General features: G+C 44.6%; 1 protein-coding gene across 3 annotated transcripts in view; it reads right to left on the minus strand.

Moving 5' to 3' along the window:
• LOC129811663 (steroid hormone receptor ERR2-like) overlaps window positions 1-24,065 on the minus strand; it is a 55,850-nt gene that overhangs the window by 30,655 nt on the left and 1,130 nt on the right. Inside the window, exons 2-5 of one of the 3 annotated variants that reach the window (XM_055863147.1) lie at window positions 20,080-20,279; window positions 19,854-19,922; window positions 8,982-9,391; window positions 1,160-1,276 (exon numbers count right to left, since the gene is read on the minus strand). In XM_055863147.1, coding sequence (XP_055719122.1) covers window positions 1,160-1,276; window positions 8,982-9,391; window positions 19,854-19,922; window positions 20,080-20,216 — 733 coding nt within the window. In that variant the 5' untranslated portion in view covers window positions 20,217-20,279. The remainder of the gene's footprint in view (window positions 1-1,159; window positions 1,277-8,981; window positions 9,392-19,853; window positions 19,923-20,079; window positions 20,280-24,065) is intronic. The other 2 variants (XM_055863144.1, XM_055863146.1) reach the window with 2 other exon arrangements.

The following is a 24,065-nucleotide window of genomic DNA, read 5'->3' on the forward strand; positions in this document are numbered from 1 at the left end:
TCTTGCTTCGTGCAGTAAGGAGATTATGTTACAAAGCAGAGATCTATATAGACTACTATGCCGCTGGAGTTGGAGATGGGATAGGATGTACTATACATTCCATTCTCTGGTGAATTAAGGGAGACGGGGGTGGGGTAACAGTTGGGTATACTGCATGTCATGTTGATGAGTAAGGATACCAAAAACAACATGAAAATAGTTGTACTTAGTTAACAACATATTTTAAGGGATTGTAATTAGGCTACTGCTATGGAGTATAAAATTAGAGTATAAAATGACTAATCATGTTGTGTTTTTCTGCCACCGTAATAGAGAATATCTCCCTCTGAGTCTTTTCTTCACGTCTACCCTGTAGTACAGTGGCAGTGGAGGGATAATCATGCTTAGTCAAACATAAGCACCACTTGACCTATTCTCACCAGCGCTCGCGGAAAGTAAGACATAAAGAGCATGTTTCCTTAAAGAGCTCTTCCCAGCGGGCAGCTAAATAAATATGACAGCACCTCCCCATTCCCCAGCCACACTGCTCTCATTATTCATGTGTTGGGGCTGTTTGGAGAGACCAACAAGTGAGGGGAGGGGGATAAAGAGGCAGTAATGCAAGGGAGGGGGCCAGGTTGGTAGGGGGCTAGGGGGCCAGGGCCTTCCCCGGAAGGAGCAGCCCAGCCTGGGGTCTCAGGGGGCCTGGCAGGGGGTAAGAAACCTGGCCGGAGAAATCCATCGGCAGCATTTTTAATTGTCACTGAATTCCCAGTTGGGGTGACTTTATAAAATCATCCACAAGAAGAGAGCTGAGATGTTCGGAAAACATTTAGCGGATCAATATGCCGGGGAGAGCTGAGACTAGCCGGAGTGTGTGCTCAGGGACCCAGCAGAAGCCTTTCCAGTCGGAATACTGTTACATTTCTATTACTCAGACAGCAGGATCGACCTATTCAGCATATTTCTGTCCCCAGCTCAGCTGCCCATGATTTACTGCTGTGTTGGTAGGGGGAGGACAGAACAGACCAGGGACTCAGATCAGTTGTCTGGCCACTGCTGCGAATTTTGAGATTATTTTAATTAACATAAAGAGAGTGATACCAAGACAAACAGACAGATGGACAGACAGACAGACAGACAGACAGACAGACAGACAGACACTTAGAGATTTACTTGCCTTCCTTGAGCATCCCCACTTTGAGACACTTCATAAAGCGGCAGGCTTGACATGACTTGCGTCTCCGTTTTGTGATCTCACACTCGTTTGTGGCGGGACAGCTGTATTCTATGTTGCCTGAGAAGGAAAAGAAATATGGGTTAGCCTTAACCTGATCCCTCTTTATAACGCAGTGTATCTTCCTATTGAGTTATAGGCAAAGGAAAAGCAAAAGGTTAAATGTTTTTACCTTTTTTCTCTCCTTTTTTACATGTAGAATAAAAGTAAGCATAAAAGTAAGGATACAATACACATTTTAGGACATTGTCATTTACATTGTACGAGGCAGTGTGTACTCTAGGTTAAAAACCAGTGGAACAGTTACTGTATATCACACAGGATTCTATGGTCTATAAAAATCAGTTTGTGCAGACCAGACATTGGGCATCAGCATTTGTTAATCATCTCCTGGGCAACAATCCATTACAGTAGTGTGTCTGAGGTGAGATGAGGTGACCTCCAGGGAACAAGGTAACTTCCAGAGGTGGGGGTGAAGAAGGAGGGAGGGAGAGGAGACCTCCAGTACTCCTCATGGACCCCTTCATAAATGCACCCTTGCCCCTTGCTAAATTGTTCTCATTAATTCTGAGCATGTCCCCTCCAGGCCCCTGGAGCAGCCAACCATCCAGCCTGCATCCCGCTTCCCTTCAGAGGGGCTGGCCGCCCTGCCGCCTGCTGCCTCAATAGCAGGGGAGAGAGCCGGACACACGGCCCCCGGCCACTTTACATAATGCTCCAGAAGCCCCAAACCTGTTGTTACCGCTGTTGCCATTGTTGACTATTTACATAGTGTACAGGCAAGACGCCTTATGCATTATTCACATCCAGTACTACAGCGTCTGATACCGGGACAACACAATGAAAAAGAGTTTCACTTCTACTCAATAAAAGAGATGTTTCTGCCTGTGCTGTAGCACTAGCAATAGAAAGGAAGGACAGGATATACGATGGCATTCTCCTTGTGTCCGATTCCCTACATTTTACTGTCGTCAAGGTTTTCAATGAAGGCTTTCAAAATAATATCAAGCTACTCGAGGTCCTGAATTAGAATCATTTCTTGTCCACCATGAATTGAAGAACAGAGAAGCACATTCTGAGGCACAATACTTATTTTATCATTGATGTTTTCTTATGTGCATTCTTAAACTTGGATTCCTTATTTATCTACCACAAAGCCATGTTATCTACTCAACTATTATCTATTCAACGCTGTGTACAGTTCCTTTTCCATTTAGAAGGATTAACCTTAATGACTTCAATATAGACTGACATAGGCCTATATACAGTATTATCCTGTCTAACTGCACACCGACTGTACTCCAGCAGCTCTCCTGCCTATAGATAAACAGCCATACACAGGCACATTGGGATTCCATCTCGACACAGCCAACCTGCTTCTCTCTCCACCCTGACCCTCGCTCAGTGTTTTCTAAAGAGAGAGAGAGAGTAAGAGCTGTATAACATTCCAGTGGGGTTCCCCCTTCAACCCTCCAACCCCCTTTAACAACTTATGCAATTATGTTAATGTTATTGGACAGATCAAGTGGAGGGTCCCAAGATGTATTAAATAATTAGAAATTCTTCTGTATCTGGGTTAGAAATCATCATGCTAATTCCTCTCATCTCTTTGGAATTGAGGTAAATAAATGTGTGAAAAAAGGGAGATGATGAGGTATGTCTCTCTTCCTGTTGTGTCTGTTGTCATAGCACAACCATACCATAATAATAAGCCCATCTATTTCCCATCTGTTCACAGGAGGCAATCATCAGAGTAGCCGACTCTGGAATCTATAACCCCCCCTCCCTGTACACTGCTGCTACTCACTGTTTGTTTGTTATCTATGCATAGTCACTTCGCCCCCACCTACATGTGCAGATTACCTCAACTAGCCTGTACCCCTGCACACTGACTCGGTACCGGTGCCCCCTGTATTTAGACTCGTTATTGTTATTCTTATTGTGTTACTTTTTATTATTACTTTTCATTTTAGTTTACTTAGCAAATACTTTCTTCTTCTTGAACTGCACTGTTGGTTAAGGGCTTGTCAGTAAGCATTTCACGGTAAAGTCTACACTTGTTGTATTTGGCACGTGGCAAATAAAGTTTGATTTGATTTGAAACAGAGACCATGCACAAACAACCATACTCATTAAACCCAACCACACACACAGGCATACTCTCTCATATACACTAAAAGGACAGAGTGCATAGACCAATATACACTGAGTGTACAAAGCATTTGTACAAAGATCTTTCCATGACAGACTGACCAGGTGAATCCAGGCTATGACCCCTTATTGATGTCACTTGTTAAATCCACTTCAATCAGTGTAGATGAAGGGGAGGTGACAGGTTAAAGAAGGATTTTTAAGCCAACAATTAAGACATGGATTGTGTATATGTGCCATTCAGAGTGTGAATGGGAAGACAAAATATTTAAGTGCCTTTGAACGGGGTATGGTAGTAGGTGCCAGGCACACCGGTTTGAGTGTGTCAAGAACTGCAACGCTGCTGGGTTTTTCACCCTCAACAGTTTCCATTGTGCATCAAGAATAGCCCACCACCCGAAGGACATCCAGCCAACTTGACACAAATGTTGGAAGCATTGGAGTCAACATGGGCCAGCATCCCTGTGGAATGCTTTCGACACCTTGTAGAGTCCATGCCCGACGAATTGAGGCTGTTTTGAGTGCAAAATAGGGGGTGCAACTAAATATTAGGATGTTTTGTATATATATATAAAAATACATGATTGGTTCACCTTTATTGGCGTTTATAGCTCAAGGACTGATCCTCAGACAAATGTCTATTTATACAGCCAGTCAGTCAAGCATTGGAGGAGTTAATATATGCCCTGAATTAGAATGCTGGGTTCATCTCTGGTTTCAAAAGTTACAGTATTAAACAAATAACATAAAAATCTGAGAAGGAAAGAAGGAAAGAAGAAAAAAATGATTTTCTTCTCTCGATATTTATCTGTCTCAATTTATTTTATGGCTTTTCAGGACCTGTGCCAGGGCAGTGAGGGAAAGTCAGGTCCTGTAAGTAAATTATAGTAAAATCGCAGGTATTTCTCATCAAAATCTAAACGGACTTTTACAGGCTTACTGTCAAGGTCTATTACTTCATATAAAAAGAGGGCCACTGAGTTCAGTTGGTTTTCAAGCAATTTCATACTTGGGTTCAAAATGAGAGAAAAATAAGGTTCAATAAGAGATTGATGCTTTTGATTGGCAGGGCACGCGAGGTGCGGCACGGGCCTGTGATTAGGGAGCTATGAGAATAGGAGTTTGTCCGGGATGGATGGTGATCTAGGTTGACATTAATTTGGGCCTCGAGCATGACTAATGTAACTATCTCCATGTAAGAGTTCAGGGGGCTTTTCACTGAATGACTAGGTGACAGAAGATGGATTTGCCATTCCGTCCTGTTGAAAAGGTAGGGGCAGCAGGTCTCTTTTACAGCAGTGGAACATCAGGAAGTAAAGGAGAGAAGAGAAGTTAAGAGCAGGCAATGCTAAATGAATCTAGGAACCCCAGGTAGAGAAACCGAGATTTCTGGAAAATATTCAACACAGACAGTCAACCGTGTGGTCACTATCATCTCACATTTCATTATGTGCTGAAAATGTCACAGAATAAAGTCCATTAGCTTTAGTGTTATTGCTTAAAAACAATGTGATGAATGAGTGTAAAAGACACATCTTACATTTACATTTACATTTAAGTCATTTAGCAGACGCTCTTATCCAGAGCGACTTACAAATTGGTGCATTCACCTAATGACATCCAGTGGAACAGCCACTTTACAATAGTGCATCTACATCTTTTAAGGGGGGGGGGGGGGCAGAAGGATTGCTTTATCCTATCCTAGGTATTCCTTGAAGAGGTGGGGTTTCAGGTGTCTCCGGAAGGTGGTGATTGACTCCGCTGTCCTGGCGTCGTGAGGGAGTTTGTTCCACCATTGGGGTGCCAGAGCAGCGAACAGTTTTGATTGGGCTGAGCGGGAACTGTACTTCCTCAGTGGTAGGGAGGCGAGCAGGCCAGAGGTGGATGAACGCAGTGCCCTTGTTTGGGTGTAGGGCCTGATCAGAGCCTGAAGGTACTGAGGTGCCGTTCCCCTCACAGCTCCGTAGGCAAGCACCATGGTCTTGTAGCGGATGCGAGCTTCAACTGGAAGCCAGTGGAGAGAGCGGAGGAGCGGGGTGACGTGAGAGAACTTGGGAAGGTTGAACACCAGACGGGCTGCGGCGTTCTGGATGAGTTGTAGGGGTTTGATGGCACAGGCAGGGAGCCCAGCCAACAGCGAGTTGCAGTAATCCAGACGGGAGATGACAAGTGCCTGGATTAGGACCTGCGCCGCTTCCTGTGTGAGGCAGGGTCGTACTCTGCGGATGTTGTAGAGCATGAACCTACAGGAACGGGCCACCGCCTTGATGTTAGTTGAGAACGACAGGGTGTTGTCCAGGATCACGCCAAGGTTCTTAGCGCTCTGGGAGGAGGACACAATGGAGTTGTCAACCGTGATGGCGAGATCATGGAACGGGCAGTCCTTCCCCGGGAGGAAGAGCAGCTCCGTCTTGCCGAGGTTCAGCTTGAGGTGGTGATCCGTCATCCACACTGATATGTCTGCCAGACATGCAGAGATGCGATTCGCCACCTGGTCATCAGAAGGGGGAAAGGAGAAGATTAGTTGTGTGTCGTCTGCATAGCAATGATAGGAGAGACCATGTGAGGTTATGACAGAGCCAAGTGACTTGGTGTATAGCGAGAATAGGAGAGGGCCTAGAACAGAGCCCTGGGGGACACCAGTGGTGAGAGCGCGTGGTGAGGAGACAGATTCTCGCCACGCCACCTGGTAGGAGCGACCTGTCAGGTAGGACGCAATCCAAGCGTGGGCCGCGCCGGAGATGCCCAACTCGGAGAGGGTGGAGAGGAGGATCTGATGGTTCACAGTATCGAAGGCAGCCGATAGGTCTAGAAGGATGAGAGCAGAGGAAAGAGAGTTAGCTTTAGCAGTGCGGAGCGCCTCCGTGATACAGAGAAGAGCAGTCTCAGTTGAGTGACTAGTCTTGAAACCTGACTGATTTGGATCAAGAAGGTCATTCTGAGAGAGATAGCAGGAGAGCTGGCCAAGGACGGCACGTTCAAGAGTTTTGGAGAGAAAAGAAAGAAGGGATACTGGTCTGTAGTTGTTGACATCGGAGGGATCGAGTGTAGGTTTTTTCAGAAGGGGTGCAACTCTCGCTCTCTTGAAGACGGAAGGGACGTAGCCAGCGGTCAGGGATGAGTTGATGAGCGAGGTGAGGTAAGGGAGAAGGTCTCCGGAAATGGTCTGGAGAAGAGAGGAGGGGATAGGGTCAAGCGGGCAGGTTGTTGGGCGGCCGGCCGTCACAAGACGCGAGATTTCATCTGGAGAGAGGGGAGAGAAAGAGGTCAAAGCACAGGGTAGGGCAGTGTGAGCAGAACCAGCGGTGTCGTTTGACTTAGCAAACGAGGATCGGATGTCGTCGACCTTCTTTTCAAAATGGTTGACGAAGTCGTCTGCAGAGAGGGAGGAGGGGGGGGGAGGGGGAGGAGGATTCAGGAGGGAGGAGAAGGTGGCAAAGAGCTTCCTAGGGTTAGAGGCAGATGCTTGGAATTTAGAGTGGTAGAAAGTGGCTTTAGCAGCAGAGACAGAAGAGGAAAATGTAGAGAGGAGGGAGTGAAAGGATGTGTTGTTGTGTTGTTCTCATTAAGGGACGTCATCTCACACCCTCCACCCTGGATAGACAGCCTCGTTATTTCTTTAATTAATCAGGTCTCATCTACCGCAACCTCTTCTTCATCCAAGGGCTTTATGTCCCACTGTTTACTGCTCCCTCTATTCCTCCTCCAGTCATCCTGTGTGGTTTTTATTAATTCAGAAGCTTTCACCCCCCCCCTCATCCCCCTCCTAAAAAGTCCCATGGTCCTCGTCCCTTTCCTCTTCTGCCTGGACTGGTACCCCTGTCTGATTATTATGCCATTAAGCTTTTCCTCTCCTCCTCTGAAAGAGCGCTCGGGTCCCTCTCCAATCTAAAGAAATCCTAGGGTTTTTTCTCCCTCCTTTCCCTGAAATTACCCAGCGTGCGACGCGTGCCTGAGTTTCTAATTGGCCCTGCAGTCCCTAGAGACAGCCCCCTCCCTTCCTCCTAATGAAAAGCCTCGGCCTTAATTACACTTTCCAAACGCTGATTGTTATTGACAAAACTCCTGTGGCTCGGACAAACGACGGCAGATTAGTTCCATTACAGGCAGCCCTCCAAGAGGAGAAAGAGGGGAATTTCAAATCGACAATGTAAAGTGAGGGAGGAAAAAAAAGAGAACTCTTTCCATTTTTCTTTTCATGTACCAGGCTATTGCTCCACTTAAGACTTCTCTTTCTTTCCAGATTGCTCTTTTCTGTTCTATTGTGTGTCACTGTCAATGGTTTGTAGCGAGGGGACAAAAGCGCAGTTATGTTACTTGAGAGAAAATGATCATCTTATGTCAATAGACAGGATAGCTGATGGCAGCATGGGTAAACAGCAGGATTTGGCCTAATGCTTTTGTTTGACTGCAAAGATACATAGACTGTTTAAAGCTGATAGGATTTGCGGTGTTCAAAATCAACACCTACTAGACAGCCTGCATTCGATAACCTGGGCACAATAATGGCATTTTTCGGGGGACAATTCTCCAGAAGCTAAGGACGTAAATTGAGACATACAGACTATTATTTTTACAGAACATATTTGAGGTATAAAACAATTATACAAAATAAAGAAATACAAGTTCAAATTAATTTGTCTCCTATGCAAGATAAATATGTTTACTTTACTGCATGCCATTACTATAGCTAAATATTTCAATATTTACCTCCTGTATTTTTCCTTTTAATTTCTCAGATTCTTAAGCAGACCTAAGCAGGGGCAGCTGTGCATGTTCAGCAGTGATTTTCCCTGGCTCAATAATATCTCCCTCCGTACCGTAGGTCCCAATGATTAATGTAGGACAGAGCACACAGAGAGACACACAGTGGGGGGCCTGTCATTGCCTCTCTAATGGGAACCTGTGATACATCATACCATGCAGATCTGCACCACTCACACCCTATTCCCCAGGTGCACACGCACGCACGCACGCACGCACGCACGCACGCACGCACGCACGCACGCACGCACGCACACACACACACACACACACACACACACACACACACACACACACACACACACGACAGATATAGTCAATCTCCAGCTTTGGACCCCCCACAGGCATCTGGGCACACAACACAACCACTCTCCACCAAACCTGATCCCTGATGATGATGTCACCACCACTGCCCCTTACCTAGCCTGACCCCAGCTGATGATGTCATTGCGAGTGGCAGGCTCTAGCTAGTGGCCTGTCCTGTGTGTGGCTGTCCATTGTGTATGCAGCGCCTGTGGACATGTGTTGCCTCATACTGTGCTGCACTGCATGTAATTCCCCTCACTATTAAGTTACCCTGGGTGTTTTAGCAATGCTGGCGATCCATAGCAGCACAACTGGAGTCACCGGCCTTGAAAAATATACCTTTTCCCAGGGAGATAAATGGAAAATAATGTAGATGAACACAGCCACATGCAACAACTCAGCATGTTCTGTCTAACAACAAGATAGTGGTTTAGGGCAGTAGGTGATTGTGTTAGGAGGAGGGGAGGTAAAACCCTGTATGGAGTGTCTGCATGTGTAGTAGGGCAGATCCCTTGTGTGTCTGTAGGGAGCGGGAGGGAAATACCTTGTATTGTCCTTTTAAAGAAGGCTTTGCAGGCCTCACAAGAGGCCACGCCATAGTGATACCCAGAGGCTATATCTCCACAGACCAGGCACAGCCTCTTGGGGATGGAGTTCAACATGTATTCGCACTTAATGGGTGAGTCCTCCATGATGGTGCTGGAGCAGTCGTCGTAGCGCTTGCGGCAGGGCCCGGCGCCCAGCCCGCCGGGCGTAAACATAGGGGGAGAGTCCAGGCCGTTGGAGTGGCTGTTCATGGCGCTGACATAGCCGCCGCTGGCGTCCGAGTTGCCGCTAGGGCTGTGGTGGCTGACCGTGTCGATGACCGAGGAGGGGCTGGACGGTTCCGTCTTGATGTAGGACCCGCAGCTGGAGGGAAGGTGCCGGTCATCAACAGCCATTCTATTCAGCAGCCTGGAGAAGGGGAGAGAGGGGAGGGGTGAAAGAAACAGGACCATTAGCATGGCCTTTTAGACTATAGACATGAACAGTTTCAGATCGACTGGTGCTACCCACAAAACTCAAATCTATACATTGTCTAACGATACCATGACAGCTATGGAGAGAAAACACATCTTTGCACAATTTGACCTCGTGTGAAAACTCTGTAGGCTACTGTTCACACGGAGCAATTCACTTCACACTCCAAAGAGAAGGACTTCTTCCATATCAGCACACATTCAGTGACACTTCTGCTGCTCTCTTTTATTCTGATCTCTCTCTCCCCCTCTGTCTCATCCTCACCACAGTGTTTCCTAACCCTCATCATGAACCAGCCAACCAGGTGGGAGGATACTAAGAGCTTCATTAGCCCCACATGCCACCAGCCATGAGAGAGAGAGAACACACAGGTGAAATAAACACACTCAACACCGACCACACTCGTTAACACAGGAACACAGTCAACGCTAACACAGGGATGACTGCATTCCTGGGACCCATATTTTAGACTGGAGCCAGAGTACAGAGAACATACCGGGAGCAGTCTCCTTGAGTCAGCAGGCAGGCAAAAAGAAAAAGAAGGATATTGACTTTGTTCACTGTCTGGTTAATAACAGCATCTCATCTGATGTATTGCCTGCCGTGACTGAAATAAATTGCAACCTCTGGCTGTGTCGATACAATGCAACTAACCCTAAAACAGCTCTTTGTCCATACAAATGTATTTCTGTCGCCACCACATTTAAAGCGGATTCTTCTAGCCTGGTCTTTTCCTGGACAAACAGAGGGAATTGAGGAGATAGAGCGCTATGAGAGATGGATAACCTCTATGCTTTCTAAAGGTCGTGTGGACACAGTGACCCATCAGGGTCGGGGCAGGGTCACACACACACACACCTCTGCATTAGGCACCACTGACAAGGTGAAAGGTCATCTGCACTCGCCCACATTAATGAAATTGAGCCTTGCGTGGCCTATGCAAATGCAGACACCGGCGTTCATGGTTGATGGCAGCTACACAGCCTAAGTTCTGCTTTAGTACATTAGTTATATTAATATGTTGCCAACTAATGGTAATGTTTCCATAGTTGACATGTCAGTTTCCCATCAGCAGCCCAGGAAGAGAAAGGATACTCTCTACCAGTACGCCTAACGTCTCCATCAGGATCTATCCGACACATGGTCGGCCGTCTCAGAGTGCAGAGAGGGTGAGACAGAGATCTTTTCCATATCCCCATCGGCCAGCTAGAGAAGGGCCGGGCCAGCCGGGATAGCTGTCTCTTTCTCTCTGGTTGATTTAATTGTAAGGGTGGGTGACAGTAGGGTTCAGGCCCAGAGGTCAGAGGGTCAACCTTATTTTCTCACCCTGGCTTCATGGGCCCGTGGAGATGGGGGTCAGCATGTCAAATTAAATCTAATTCCCGGGTTTCCCTCCCTCCTGTCATGTATATTCATTGGAAGTCCAGGTGCCCACCACCTCTGGAAATTCACAAAAAGGTTAACTGCTAAAATAAAGAATAAAAAATGCCCCCTGTTAAAACCGTTGACCTTGTGGAATAAGCCCTTTGGCTGAACACTCCGGGAATTTCTTTCAATATAGAGTGTACATAATATAAAACCCATAACCACACTTTTTACTAGGTATCATGGTACTCTATTTACAGTATTTCTCACAGTAACTATAAAAACAAGTTGGACAATACCTACAAAAAATTTGGTAAAAGTAAAGCCAAGGAAGTGTTAAGTTTTTTTTTCTCTCTTTGTGTTTTAAGAAATATTTATATCTCAAACAGATGACTCTATGTACTCTTAGAAAGTGAGAGCAAAATAAGAAAAGAACAAGATAATGAAATAAAAAGCTCCATTCCCTTGATGCTTTTTAACGTAATGTCGATGTTTAAATAACTCATGCGGATTGCATCCAAATAAATGAATGAAAGGAGCCTCTATTCATCTGCTTCATGTTCTCTGTTTTAGATAGCTCTGTGCACCTGTATAATAGGTCACATGCACTCGGCTTATTAAAGGCAATATATTTAAAATGGCAGCATGCGGGATGGTTCCATTTAGCTTTTATTTCACAAATTCAGAGTAAGCTTAACCCCAGTTCAAAGGTCACCTCCAGGGTGACACTTAGCATAATTGCATAAGTGTCTTAACTGTTTCCCCTCCAGCTCTATGTGGTCATTTATAATACATGTGCTGGCTAGAATCTCCTTAACTCATTCCGCATTGACACATTATGCTACCGCTGTGCTTATATTTTTAACAAGGCTGCTTATATTGATTAATGACATTGAATGAATACTAACCATTTGAACCTAGTGTACATTCATCAAATATTTTCTTACATTTCTATTAATATTCTATTAATCTTATTCTCAAATGGGACAGGTTCAAATTAAATCTATAAATACTATTATTAATATGGCAAATAAAATCTGAACATGAATAATTTGACAGCAGGAACTGTGTTAATAAAAATACAACATATGGACCAGGTGCTAATTAGGATGTATCCCAGACAGGACATAAAATAAAAAGGTCTACTGAACTGATGAAGACCCAGGTATGTTGTGAAATCCATAGTTGTCTTCTTCTCAGGTTCAGTAAGTGTCTTTCCCATTTTGCTGGGCTGCATACTGGAGGACTGCATGTCAAAGCTATCTCTCTTTCTCTCTTTCTCTCCATTTTCCTCCTCCTTTTGTTCCCTTTGTACGGATCAACATTCATGCTGAGTGGTGGGTTATGGGCCCACAAAAGCACACTGAGCAGTTTGGTTTTAATCAGATTCCATCTGGTCCTCCTAACAGCATTTCAGATCCCTAATATCATTCCAGTGCTGCTGCTGTGACCAGGATTAGCTGCCCTAATGATCTCCTCTCCCGCTCTCCGCTCCTCTTCTTCAGAAGGAGAGGGAACTAAAGAGCACTCATCCCCATGTCTCAGCGCTTCCCTTCCCTTCCCTGGCTGGGCCGCCAGAAGCATTCTGAACACGGCCTGAACATTCTGCACACTGTCACAGGAACACGACAGAGCCTGGAGAAACTAATTGGGCCAATTTGTAAGTATTCCTGCTGTGAGCTCTATGCTGACTTCTGTAGGGTGCTAATGCCTGTACTGAAGTGTTAAACACAGACACAGACACTCAGACATTCCGTATCTCTTATTCACATTAGCATTGACTTTTTACATGAGCACATCACACACCTCGAGTGTTTATAATAAAAGCTCAACTCAAAATGGGGAGAGATGTAAAATGGGGAGAGATGAAAAATGGGGAGAGATGAAAAATGGGGAGAGATGAAAAATGTGTACTCAAATGATTCCTCCTTTGACAGAGTTTTACAATGGCATGAGATCATTTTAGAATGTACTGTTCACTCTCTGGCTGTGGGCTGTGGGATGCCAAAAACATGGTTTGATAGCGTTGGCTAACCTCACCCCAGCCCCCCTCTCTGCTCCTATTGGAGGGGGGAGGGGGGGGGTGACATCCACAGGCGGGGTGATGGTGATATCAGATGCCCCATTTGGGGCAGATCTGCCTGGAGGCCCTTTGGCGATGTCCCTGATAAGCCACTGGCCCAGAGTCAGCGCAGGAGGAGGAACTCAATTAGCTCCTGACAGACCGTCTCAGTCTCGCTCAGCCTCCCGCCACCTCCAGAGCCCACTGGCAGCTGCCATGGTGACCTCACCTCCAGGGGCCACCGTCACCTCTTACTGCTCGGCTGCATGGAGGACGACTCATTTAGGGAGAGAGGCCTAACTGACTGGAACCAGGACCAGGCTGACTGGCTACAATCACTGGAATACAGACAAAGGAGACGTTTCTTTAGGAGACGTTTCTGGAGGGTGTCTGTACTCACATGGGGCCATGTAAATGAAATGGGATGGGGGGATCAGAGCTCTATATAACTGGGTCCAGGTTAATGACCATCAGGGGAATGGGGAGGTGTGTGTGTAAGTAGGGAGAGGGAGACGCATCGTAGTAAATGTTAAAGGAGGCAGTGGTTGGTATAGAGGTAGAGGCACTATCTGCACCCAATAGAGACCCATTTTATTCTTAGTTTGGGAATACCTCCTAATTTGGGATTTTCTCATTCATTAGGCCTGCTCTAAACAGATAGAGGAAGGGGCAGGGTATGTGTAAAGGGGGTGGGATGGGCGGGCCCTCTGTTAACGAACACGTCAGCTGACAGAGATGTATAATGTGCTGATCTATAGAAGAACACAATAGAGGAGTAAGAGAGACAGACAAACAGAAAGCAAAAAAGAGGGTGTGAGAGAGAGAGAGAGAGAGAGATAGATAGAGATAGAGAGAGAGAGAGAGAGAGAGAGAGAGAGAGAGAGAGAGAGAGAGAGAGCGGAAGGGAGACAGGGCTGTTTATGCGTGCTTATGGAGAGCGGCGTGGGCCCCAGATCAATAGTCCGTAGGCCAGGGGATGGGGCTGGATGGAGCTGGGTGGTGCAGGGTTACCACTGCGGGGACCATGCAGCTCCGTGGCCCGGCCAATTCAGTTTTTCAGTCTCCAACAGAGGATTAAATTTAGCTGCTCCACAGCGATGTCACTGTAGTCTTTATAAAGCCATGAGCTCACCCACTACGACAACATGAGCCCCATTCTCCAACAGGCCAGCCACAAGACAGTGCTGGCTGCCCAAGACACAGATCACATCTATTGATCCCCCCTCTTTTCTTCCTGTTGAAACGATTATGGCAGGAAAAACAGGCCCTCTTATGATACAGGCACTGCTGTTTGTCTGACGTAAACTGTCTGAGTGACACTGGAGAGATCCTATTCTGAAAAGGGCTAAGAATCCTCGGAAAACAAATGACGGTAGGAAAGATCAGATGAAGATGCCAGAACCCTGTTAGGGAGTGGGTTACCAGTTCAGACATGGTTCTACGGCAATAAAAGAGTTAACATACTACTCTGCATACGCAGCAGAGAAGCTCCCTGTAGAGTAGAATAGCTCAGGGAGCTATTCTGTATCGTCACATCTCACTGTAGGAAGAAAGTCTAATGGTGCTCTTTCAGCAAAATAATTAGCCACCATCAAATGTGTCATCGAGAACATTAATCGTTGGCAGTGGATGCCTAATGCCTAATCATAAACAGTGTTGTGTAATTCAGATCCCATACACTTCACCATGTCTAACCGAAGACGTGGATGTTGATTATGGCAGCCCCCTGCACCTCTCTGATTCAGAGGGGTTGGGTTAAATGCAGAAGACACATTTCAGTTGAATGCATTCAGTTGTACAACTGACTAGGTATCCCCTTTCCCTTTCCTAACTGAGCCTTACCAGCCGTTCTATTCCCTGGCCTAAACCACTAGCACGGAGATCTGGCTCCATCTGTATACCACACAACACTGTTCTGGAACCAGCACAGACACAACCCTGTGAACCAAGGAGAACTAGTGTATAACCAGCAAGGGAAAACTATACATGTATGTCAAATCTAACTAGAACACACGTATATTTCTAGAAATATGACTAATACACAGAGGGTGTGTATAGGGTTACAGTCATTGCATGTCATTGCATCCAGAGGAAATATTATTGTAAAGGGTTAAGCCTATTTAAGGCAAACCAATGTAAATCACAGGTTGAGACACAGTGACTCTGAGTACAGGGGGACAGAGGCAAGGAGCCATGCATGAAATTACTTCATTAATCTTCCTCTGATAGGCTGTCCTTGTTTAGGGGGAACTCTACCTGCTTTCAACAAAGAGCCCGTCCTGCCACTACCATAAATGACCCTCTTCATCAGAGGAAGGGCCAAACACACACAATATATATATACACACACAAGGCAAGACTAACGGGTTTATCAGGTGTCCAGAATAATTTAACTGCAATCAAATGTGTCAATGTTTACACAGGCTCACACATAAACATAGCACATGGATGAGTTCCACATTTTTTGTAGAATATGGAACACTGAAATAATGTTCAATGTTAAACATACAGTATGCTGATAAAAATGTGAGGACAAAATGAATTAGATTTTGTTTGTTTGTTTTCATCATCTTTGAGATGATAACTGAATCTCTTTTGATGCAGAGGACACCAATGATCTCTAGTTATTCCACTGTATGGAACAGGCCCCAAGCCTTTATTTCACGCCTATGGGGTGGTGTGTTAAAGCCCTTCAAATCGCTCCAGAGACACTCGGTCTCTCCCTGATCTCTCCCTGATCTCTCCCTAGTCTCTCCCTGGTCTCTCCCGTTTCTCCCTAATCTCTCCCTGATCTCTCCCCCGTCTCTCTCTGGTCTCTCCCCGGTCTCCCCCTAATCTCTCCCTAGTCTCTCCCTGGTCTCTCCCCGGTCTCCCCCTGATCTCTCCCTAGTCTCCCCCTGGTCTCCCCTTAGTCTCCCCCTGATCTCTCCCTGATCTCTCCCTGGTCTCTCCCTGATCTCTCCCTGGTCTCCTTCCTGGTCTCTCCCCGGTCTCCCGCTGATCTCTCCCTGGTCTTAGTCTCCCCCTGATCTCTCCCTGATCTCTCCCTGGTCTCTCCCTAGTCTCCCCATGATCTCTCCCTGGTCTCTCCCTAGTCTCTCCCTGGTCTCTCCCCAGTCTCTCCCCCTGATCTCTCCCTGATCTCTCCCTAGTCTCTCCCTGGTCTCTCCCTAGTCTCTCCCTGGTCTTAGTCTCCCCCTGATCTCTCCCTAGTCTCTCCCTAGTCTCTCCATGATCTCTCCCTGGTCTCTCCCCAGTCTCTCCCCCTGATCTCTCTCTGGTCTCTCCCCGGTCTCCCCCTAATCTCTCCCTAGTCTCTCCCTGGTCTCTCCCCGGTCTCCCCCTGATCTCTCCCTAGTCTCTCCCTAGTCTCCCCCTGGTCTCTCCCTGGTCTCTTCCTGATCTCTCCCTAGTCTCTCCCTGGTCTCTTCCTAAACTTTCCCTGGTCTCTTCCTGATCTCTCCCTAGTCTCTCCCTGGTCTCTTCCTGATCTTTCCCTGGTCTCTCCCTAGTCTCTCCCTGGTCTCTGCCTAGTCTCTCCCTAGTCTCTCCATGATCTCTCCCTGGTCTCTCCCCAGTCTCCCCCCCTTATCTCTCCCTGATCTCTCCCTGGTCTCTCCCTAGTCTCCCCCAAGTCTCCCCCTGATCTCTCCCTAGTCTCTCCCTGGTCTCTCCCTGGTCTCTCTCTGGTCTCTCCCTAGTTTCTCTCTGGTCTCTCCCTAGTCTCCCCCTGATCTCTCCCTGGTCTCTCCCTGGTCTCTTCCTGATCTCTCCCTAGTCTCTCCCTGGTCTCTTCCTGATCTTTCCCTGGTCTCTCCCTGGTCTCTCCCTAGTCTCTCCCTAGTCTCTCCCTAGTCTCTCCCTGGTCTATCCCTGGTCTATCCCTGGTCCCCAGCTCTTTACAGGCTCATGTCCCAGACCCTCCCCTCACTCCCCATAAATAGTGGTGATTATAAAAAGGTGGGTGGGGTGGATGATTTATATGCTGACATCCAACACCACGCCATTCAGGAATAATTAAACTTTGGGGATATTTTTTGAATTAATGAGTCTCCTTCAGGGGGCAATCTAAACATACATCTCAGCAGCCGACACCGTCTGGTGTCAGAGCAGTGTTAGTGAAAGAGGAAACCTACCTGGCAGTTTATACTACTCAGCTCAACTAAACAATTTCACTGTGTTTTGTGTGCATTTGAGGGTACTGCGTATACAAAAATGAAATTATAAAAAGGTCAAACACAAACATGTAAAAACACAACATGACTCGCTTCCACCTTCCATAACACATGCAGTACCCCTGCCAAGCCTCAATGTACCCTCTACGGCATCATGTATGTCCATGCCCCTGCTATGATATTCCAGAAATGAAAGCCGAGAGGCTTCTCTCAGGCAGAGAGAATGATGAATAAAGATTGACATTATAATGCAGTCTGGTTTACTGAGACGGCCATGGGTCAGCACAGCACTGAGAGAGGGACAAAACGGACGTCTAATGGACTTTGATTTACGTAGAGAAGATAGAACTTTGACATTGAATTAAAACAAGAAATGAAATGGACGTTGTAACCTTCCTAAAAGACAAACCCCAGAAAAAGATCACAGCGGACGACTGTCAGTGACAAATTTCTAACTCACAGGTGAACCGCCCCGAGAAATATCTCATTGGCCCCGCGAATATTCTAAAAAATATTCTAAAATTCAACATTTTCAAGTTACCGAAAACCCCAAACAACAAGATTCCCATCGATTTTGTAATGCGACTACAAAGCCTATTGAAATAAACACATTAATAAATATTCCCAGTCACCACAGTGAAACTAGCCCTGCACACTGAGGCAGAGGGTAACCAGCAGTTAGCCTGCATGCTAGGATGTTAATGGTTGGCGATTCAGAAGTTCTGGCCCCAGGGCAGGCAAACCCAACCAGGAGAACGTGCTAGTGTTCTCTCTCTCTGGGAGAGACACATGCACATAACAACAGCGAGGGTCCGATGAGTATGTACACACCCTACAATGTCACAACCTTTACATCAAGACTGGATTGCATTTACTCTAATATTAATGGAAACTCTTGAACTTGTAGCTTTAGTGTCGATCCTCATCCAAGCTCATCAATGCTGTCATTCAGACAGTCCTACAATATGTCTTCAGAACCTCCTAGAATGCTCCATGCCATCAGTCTGCCTGGGCGGCCAGGACAGAACAGGACAGAGTAGAGCAGAGTAGGGCAGGGCAGAGCAAGGAGGCAAATGGCTCTCAGGCTAACAGCTGTTATGGCTGGGAGGCCTGGAAGGGCTGCAGAGGCCGAGTACAGTCAGTCCATCCGTACTTAAGCTGTCAGTAAGAATCAGAGCTGCTATTGTGACGGACGGTTTCAATATTGATTTCATAAATAAACAGAGCTAACCATCGATCCTAATGTTATTTTGCATTTCAATTACTGCTCAGAAACATAACCTTCAAACGACTGGCCGCTCAATACCAATAACATTCACTGATAAACGCCCGCATCGTCCACTCCACGTCACGCTTTTTACCAAGTGTAAATTAGCGGACTTAGCATGTTCCCTCCATTACATTTAAGACAGAGCGTATCTAAAAGCTGCAGAATTATCATTCAGTCTGGCGTCTATTGGGCGGCAAAGCAGACACAAATACAGACAGCGAGAGGAATGAATGAAAACAGACAGATGACGAGATGAGTAACACACCAAACCAAAGAAAGATCTTCAATGATTAAACTATAACTGGATAATCACTCTCTAACCACATATTCACTGTGCAGTGAATATTAGTAATACATATGTAATTACAGCTGTTTGTCCCAATGTGTTAGAAAAACAAATCTTGGACTCTGAAATCGTATATTCTCATGAGAACTAATAATGTATTATAATATTCAGAATGCAGTTATTATGTTTTTATACTTTTTCCACAGCTTCTCTGACAGTCCTCCATCTGAGCCTCCTTATGTGTGTGTGCATCAAGAGGAGCCTTTCAGTGTTGGAGCAACAGAAAGAAGTGCTGACGCACCGTGTCAGTGATAGCACTTCGCTGCCACAAGGGCGTGAGAGTAGCCCACGTAGCCAGGCTAGCATTATCCTCCTTGACTAATGGACCTGGTTATTTTAAACACATTCTGTGTTTAAAAGGTGTCCAAGGTTACCGTGGCCAAAATCAGGAGGGATGACTGGTGACGTTTGGTGGTTTCAGTGCAGTTGGATGTCGTGAAACGGTCAAAGTGACACGTGGCTCATTACAGAAAAGACTAGAAAGGCCAAACACTGCATGAGCTCGTATGAGTCATGGTATCCAAAATAAAGCTGTCATTTTAGAGTGTTAACAATGGGTGTTACAAACAATTATCGAGGTCTTCTGAGATAAACTGTATCAGTACACACACTTCACATAAACAGTCTGTAATCAAAAGCAAAATGATCAAAGAAACATCAAACAAACAGAAGTTGAAGTCCACCTAGTTCAGTAAAAACCATGCTCTATACCATATGTCTAGGAATTTATCATCTTTATTATGTATTCTACAAGAAATAAGTAAGCATCTCAATGAGGCCCTAGTTAAATGGGACCCGGGATGCTATGTTCAGGGAAGGTGAAGTAGATGTGTGCAGTTAATTTAGTTTGAATCTCAATACTCTGTCCTTATATTCTGTCCTGCCTAGTTAACTGGGGGATAAGGATGCATGAAGGGCCAGAGCGGGGAAGAGTGAAGGGTGACACTGCATGTGAAGGTGTAAGTGAAGTGCTGTGAAGAGCTTCCCTTAAATAGCATATGCAAGTAGCCAACAATTACAAACACACAGAAAAACAATGGAGAGCAGGGAGGGTCAATCCACTCTGCATCCCTTAACGCCCGAGGGGCCGGGGGCAGCACCCCCCCACCCTCCCTGAACAGCCTGGTCTGAGTGACATGTTTACAGTGAAAGAAATGATACTTATATGCAGAGCTTACCAGAAATGTGAGGGCTCCAGTGTAGCCAGTGGACTGAGTAATCGCCCTAATGAATTGGACAACGAAGCCCTGTTGGTACAAGGAGATGCATTTAGAAGTGGGTGACAAATTGAATTTAAAACATTAGGTTTTTCTTAAAAGGCACGTATCGCGACACCTCCCCTTAAGTGCAGAGGGAGAGAAGCAGGAGGAGGGTTGAAATGGACCGGGGAACAGCGGTGGTCACCTGGGCCGGCTGGAGCTGGCTGTCTGCAGTGGCCACAGCGACCACAGACTCCTGGCTCTTAGCGGGGTGGCCGTTCTCGGCCAGGAGCCTCTTCTGGTAATGTATTCTGAAACCAAATTACCGTAAGCTGATCCCATCTGGATGGTGTCTGTGCAGGACTGCTTTGGTTACCCGCCACTACCTATACCCTGCGATAGCATCTCCATGAAGACAGCAAAAATCAGATTAACCCAATAACACTGAAACACTTGGTCAAAGAGCAAAGAGCTTTTAACTTAAGATACACTAATGTAATTCCCTCGCCTTGTTCTCTGAAACCTAATCAGAATAAAGAGAGAAGGGACAAGAATGTTAGAGATGGGCATTTTACTGAGCCTAATGCAGCAACCTAGAAATGAAGTCAAACAAATTGAAATGTAATTCATTGCTGTGTTCTAACTATTGCTTTTTTATGAAAATGCATCAGAAAGCATTTACTAAATGGACATGTAGAGTATGGCTGGGAGGAGCAGTGAGGGTGTTGATGGAACATTTAGGATAGAGAGGAGTCCCGTCTCAATCAGCTGCCTGCCGCTCAGCGTGTGTTTGCTAGAGAGCCCAGATGAACTCAAACTGACAATCCTCAGCATTGGCTGATTTCTGAGTTGCGCTGAAACAGCCAGAGCAATAGAAGAGCAACAATAAGCCTGTCTGACTGCCATATGTTACCTCCTGCTGCCTGAACCAAGGGAGACTTCAACTTAAACAAATCAAGTTCTGTGAATTTCAGCTTACTATCCATCCCAATCTTACAATACGTAGCTTACTATCCATCCCAATCTTACAATACGTAGCTTACTATCCATCCCAATCTTACAATACGTAGCTTACTATCCATCCCAATCTTACAATACGTAGCTTACTATCCATCCCAATCTTACTATACGTAGCTTACTATCCATCCCAATCTTACAATACGTAGCTTACTATCCATCCCAATCTTACTATACGTAGCTTACTATCCATCCCAATCTTACTATACGTAGCTTACTATCCATCCCAATCTTACTATACGTAGCTTACTATCCATCCCAATCTTACTATACGTAGCTTACTATCCATCATCCCAATCGAGAAGGGAGAATAAATATAGAGCAAGCTTGAAGCTGTGGAGAGACATGCCACTTCATACCTACTATTGCTCTTTTTTAGGGAAAATGTATTTGAGTGATCAATTCAAACAAGCAGTAATAGGCTATACATACCTCTCTATATTGTCTGAAATAAAAACGATCACTGATTCAATCCGATTCCTACAGTCGTAGGCAGTGTCACTCAGGCCTCCAGGTCAATCTATAGAGCAACATACTACACTGCTTCTACATCATTGCTCTGTTAATTACATGGTGTACATACGTTCCAGTAATCCCAGCAACCAAGCACCGGAGACACACACCACCACACCACACCGAGGGGCTGGAGACACTGCTGTCCACGGACCAAGCAGAGGGACTAGACACTGTAAACTCAATGCAAACTATGTCCTATAACGAACAACACTGCATTAGTTGGAAGCAAAGACTTTAATTTGAGATGTTGTCCAATGTTATTTTCATTATAAAGTCTTTAATCTTTTGCGTAATGATTTTACTGTCGGATTAACTGCTTTGTAAAGATTATTATTTTTTAAATAGTTGGACATTTCATTTTAAATCAATTCAAATACATCTTAAGTGTATACTAAAGTGTTACTGTACATAAATATCTAAACTATTTCAATGCAATTTATGAAAAAGATCACGGCTGATCTTAAACTGATTTATGTTTGAGATATTGCCAGCCATTGCATGTCAAAACATCTACTGTATGTAATTCCTGCTATACATGGCTAAAGTAGTAATAAGTGTTCAATTGACTAATTTCATTTTTACATGCACATACATCTAATACCTATATCATAGAACACCGCAATTATGTCAAACCTATATTTAATATGGCGTTATATATTACATTTACAGATATGACCTGTTCTATATCACAGAAGAGAAGGAAATGCACGCTGTCTCTACATCGTATGTGATAGAAAATAATACATGTAAAACACAGTCAGTATTTTGAATGCCAATCACCCTTTGTAGTTGTATTTTTTGTACAAATTTCTAATTAGAATTGCTTGTCTTATAAATGTTACATGTATGGAAGTGTGAAACACAACATTGAGACACAAAATATTTGTATCTAATAATCGTATTCCACTGAATGATATATTAGATGTTATATTACATGATGCAAAATAAAATAAATCATTCTGCATCACCTAGTGTACATGTATCATTAATGCCACCAAAGAAAAGCTTTGCTTAATTTAACACTAACATTATTTGTATTGTGCACTGTGCCCACCTTTCCAATGAAATCCAAAATCATTATATTGCAAATTTCTGTTGAAACACTTGCCACAATGATCTTAAATTCAACATTCCCTATTGTAAATATAATGTCAGTCAATCTAAAACAATTGAATTATTTAATTTATGCACCCCATATTGGCTAGAGTGCTTACAGTGAATAACCACCAAAGTAGGTTAGAATATTGTTACCATTGCACCACACAACATGATTTGGAAGAAAATCATAAAAATGAATACATGAGTCACATTTTGAGGTGGAAGATTGCATTTGAAAGGTTTGAGCGTTAAAAATAATGTTCTCATAATAAATCAGTATACTATGTAAACGTCAATATTAATAAAGCTATCTTAAATATGTCTCAGTAGTTATTGTATAGTTATTGTATATTATGATGAGCAAGTCTGTTACTTTGACCCTTTACCACTGAAGTGTACCTAAAAGGCAGAGTTGTATAGAACCTCTGTAAAACAAAGGAGATTATAACAGTCCGTATAAGGGGTTTAATGAGTTCACTAGATTGACTTTTCTCTCTCTGAGCGGGATATGGTTAATGGCCAAACTAGAGTTCCTGAAAACAAGAGTGAATCCATAGGCTGTCAGAACAATTCAACCCTTTTCCTCTTTTGCATGACATCCCATTGAGAATTCCTCTGATTGTATTGCTTTGAAATACCATACATGAAAATCTATACTGCTCAACTACTTTCATTTATTATTTTCTATCATATCATAGGGCGGCGGGTAGCTTAGTGGTTAAGAATGTTGGGCAAGTAACTGAAAGGCCGCTGGTTTGAATCCAAAAAGCTGACTAGGTGAAAAATCTGTTGATGTGCCCTTAAGTAAGGCACATCCCTAATTTCTCCAGTAAGTTGCACTGGATAAGAGCATCTGCTAAATGACAAAAATAAATAAATATATCTCAATCTTTCAGCAGACATGCCTTTTAATCATAATCCAGCTACAACGACAGACACATTTGGCTGATTAGATTTTTGCGTGGAAAGAGTTATGGGTTGAAATAATGACTGTCTGGAATACTACATGAGGATGTGACAGCAAGTATAAAGAATTTCATCAAAAGCACATGATAATACTTACAGACCCTGCAAATTAAAAGATTGTCACTGCTGAGTGGAATATTATAAAATTATATTAAAACATACATGTATAGATATCTAGCTGTTGTATTTTTAGAACACTTTCTAAAGTAGATTAATAAAATTGGATTGGAGATACTTTTCCATTTTTATTCAAGCAATCATACCAGTCAGCTATAAAATAAAAAATACATCTCCTACATGCCAACAAGATATGAATGTATAAAAGCAGAAGTGCATATAAAATTACCAGGTAACTTTAAGCAAGCCCACAGTTAGCGAGGGCTTCTCAGACAGGCAGCCTGGCTGATGTGCTACTAGCTGGGATGGAGCTGACTGATCACTAGGATTACACGGTTCTTTCATACATCTATCCCCAGACATACAAATATTGCAGCGTGCAAGTCTTCCTCCCCAATTCCATTAATTCACTTTAATCTAATATTTGTAAATGTATTCTGATTGTGTCAGGGTGGCAGTCCGGCCAGGACACGGACA

The sequence above is a fragment of the Salvelinus fontinalis genome, chromosome 15 (genome assembly GCF_029448725.1).
Source record: "Salvelinus fontinalis isolate EN_2023a chromosome 15, ASM2944872v1, whole genome shotgun sequence".
Taxonomy (NCBI): Eukaryota; Metazoa; Chordata; class Actinopteri; order Salmoniformes; family Salmonidae; genus Salvelinus; species Salvelinus fontinalis.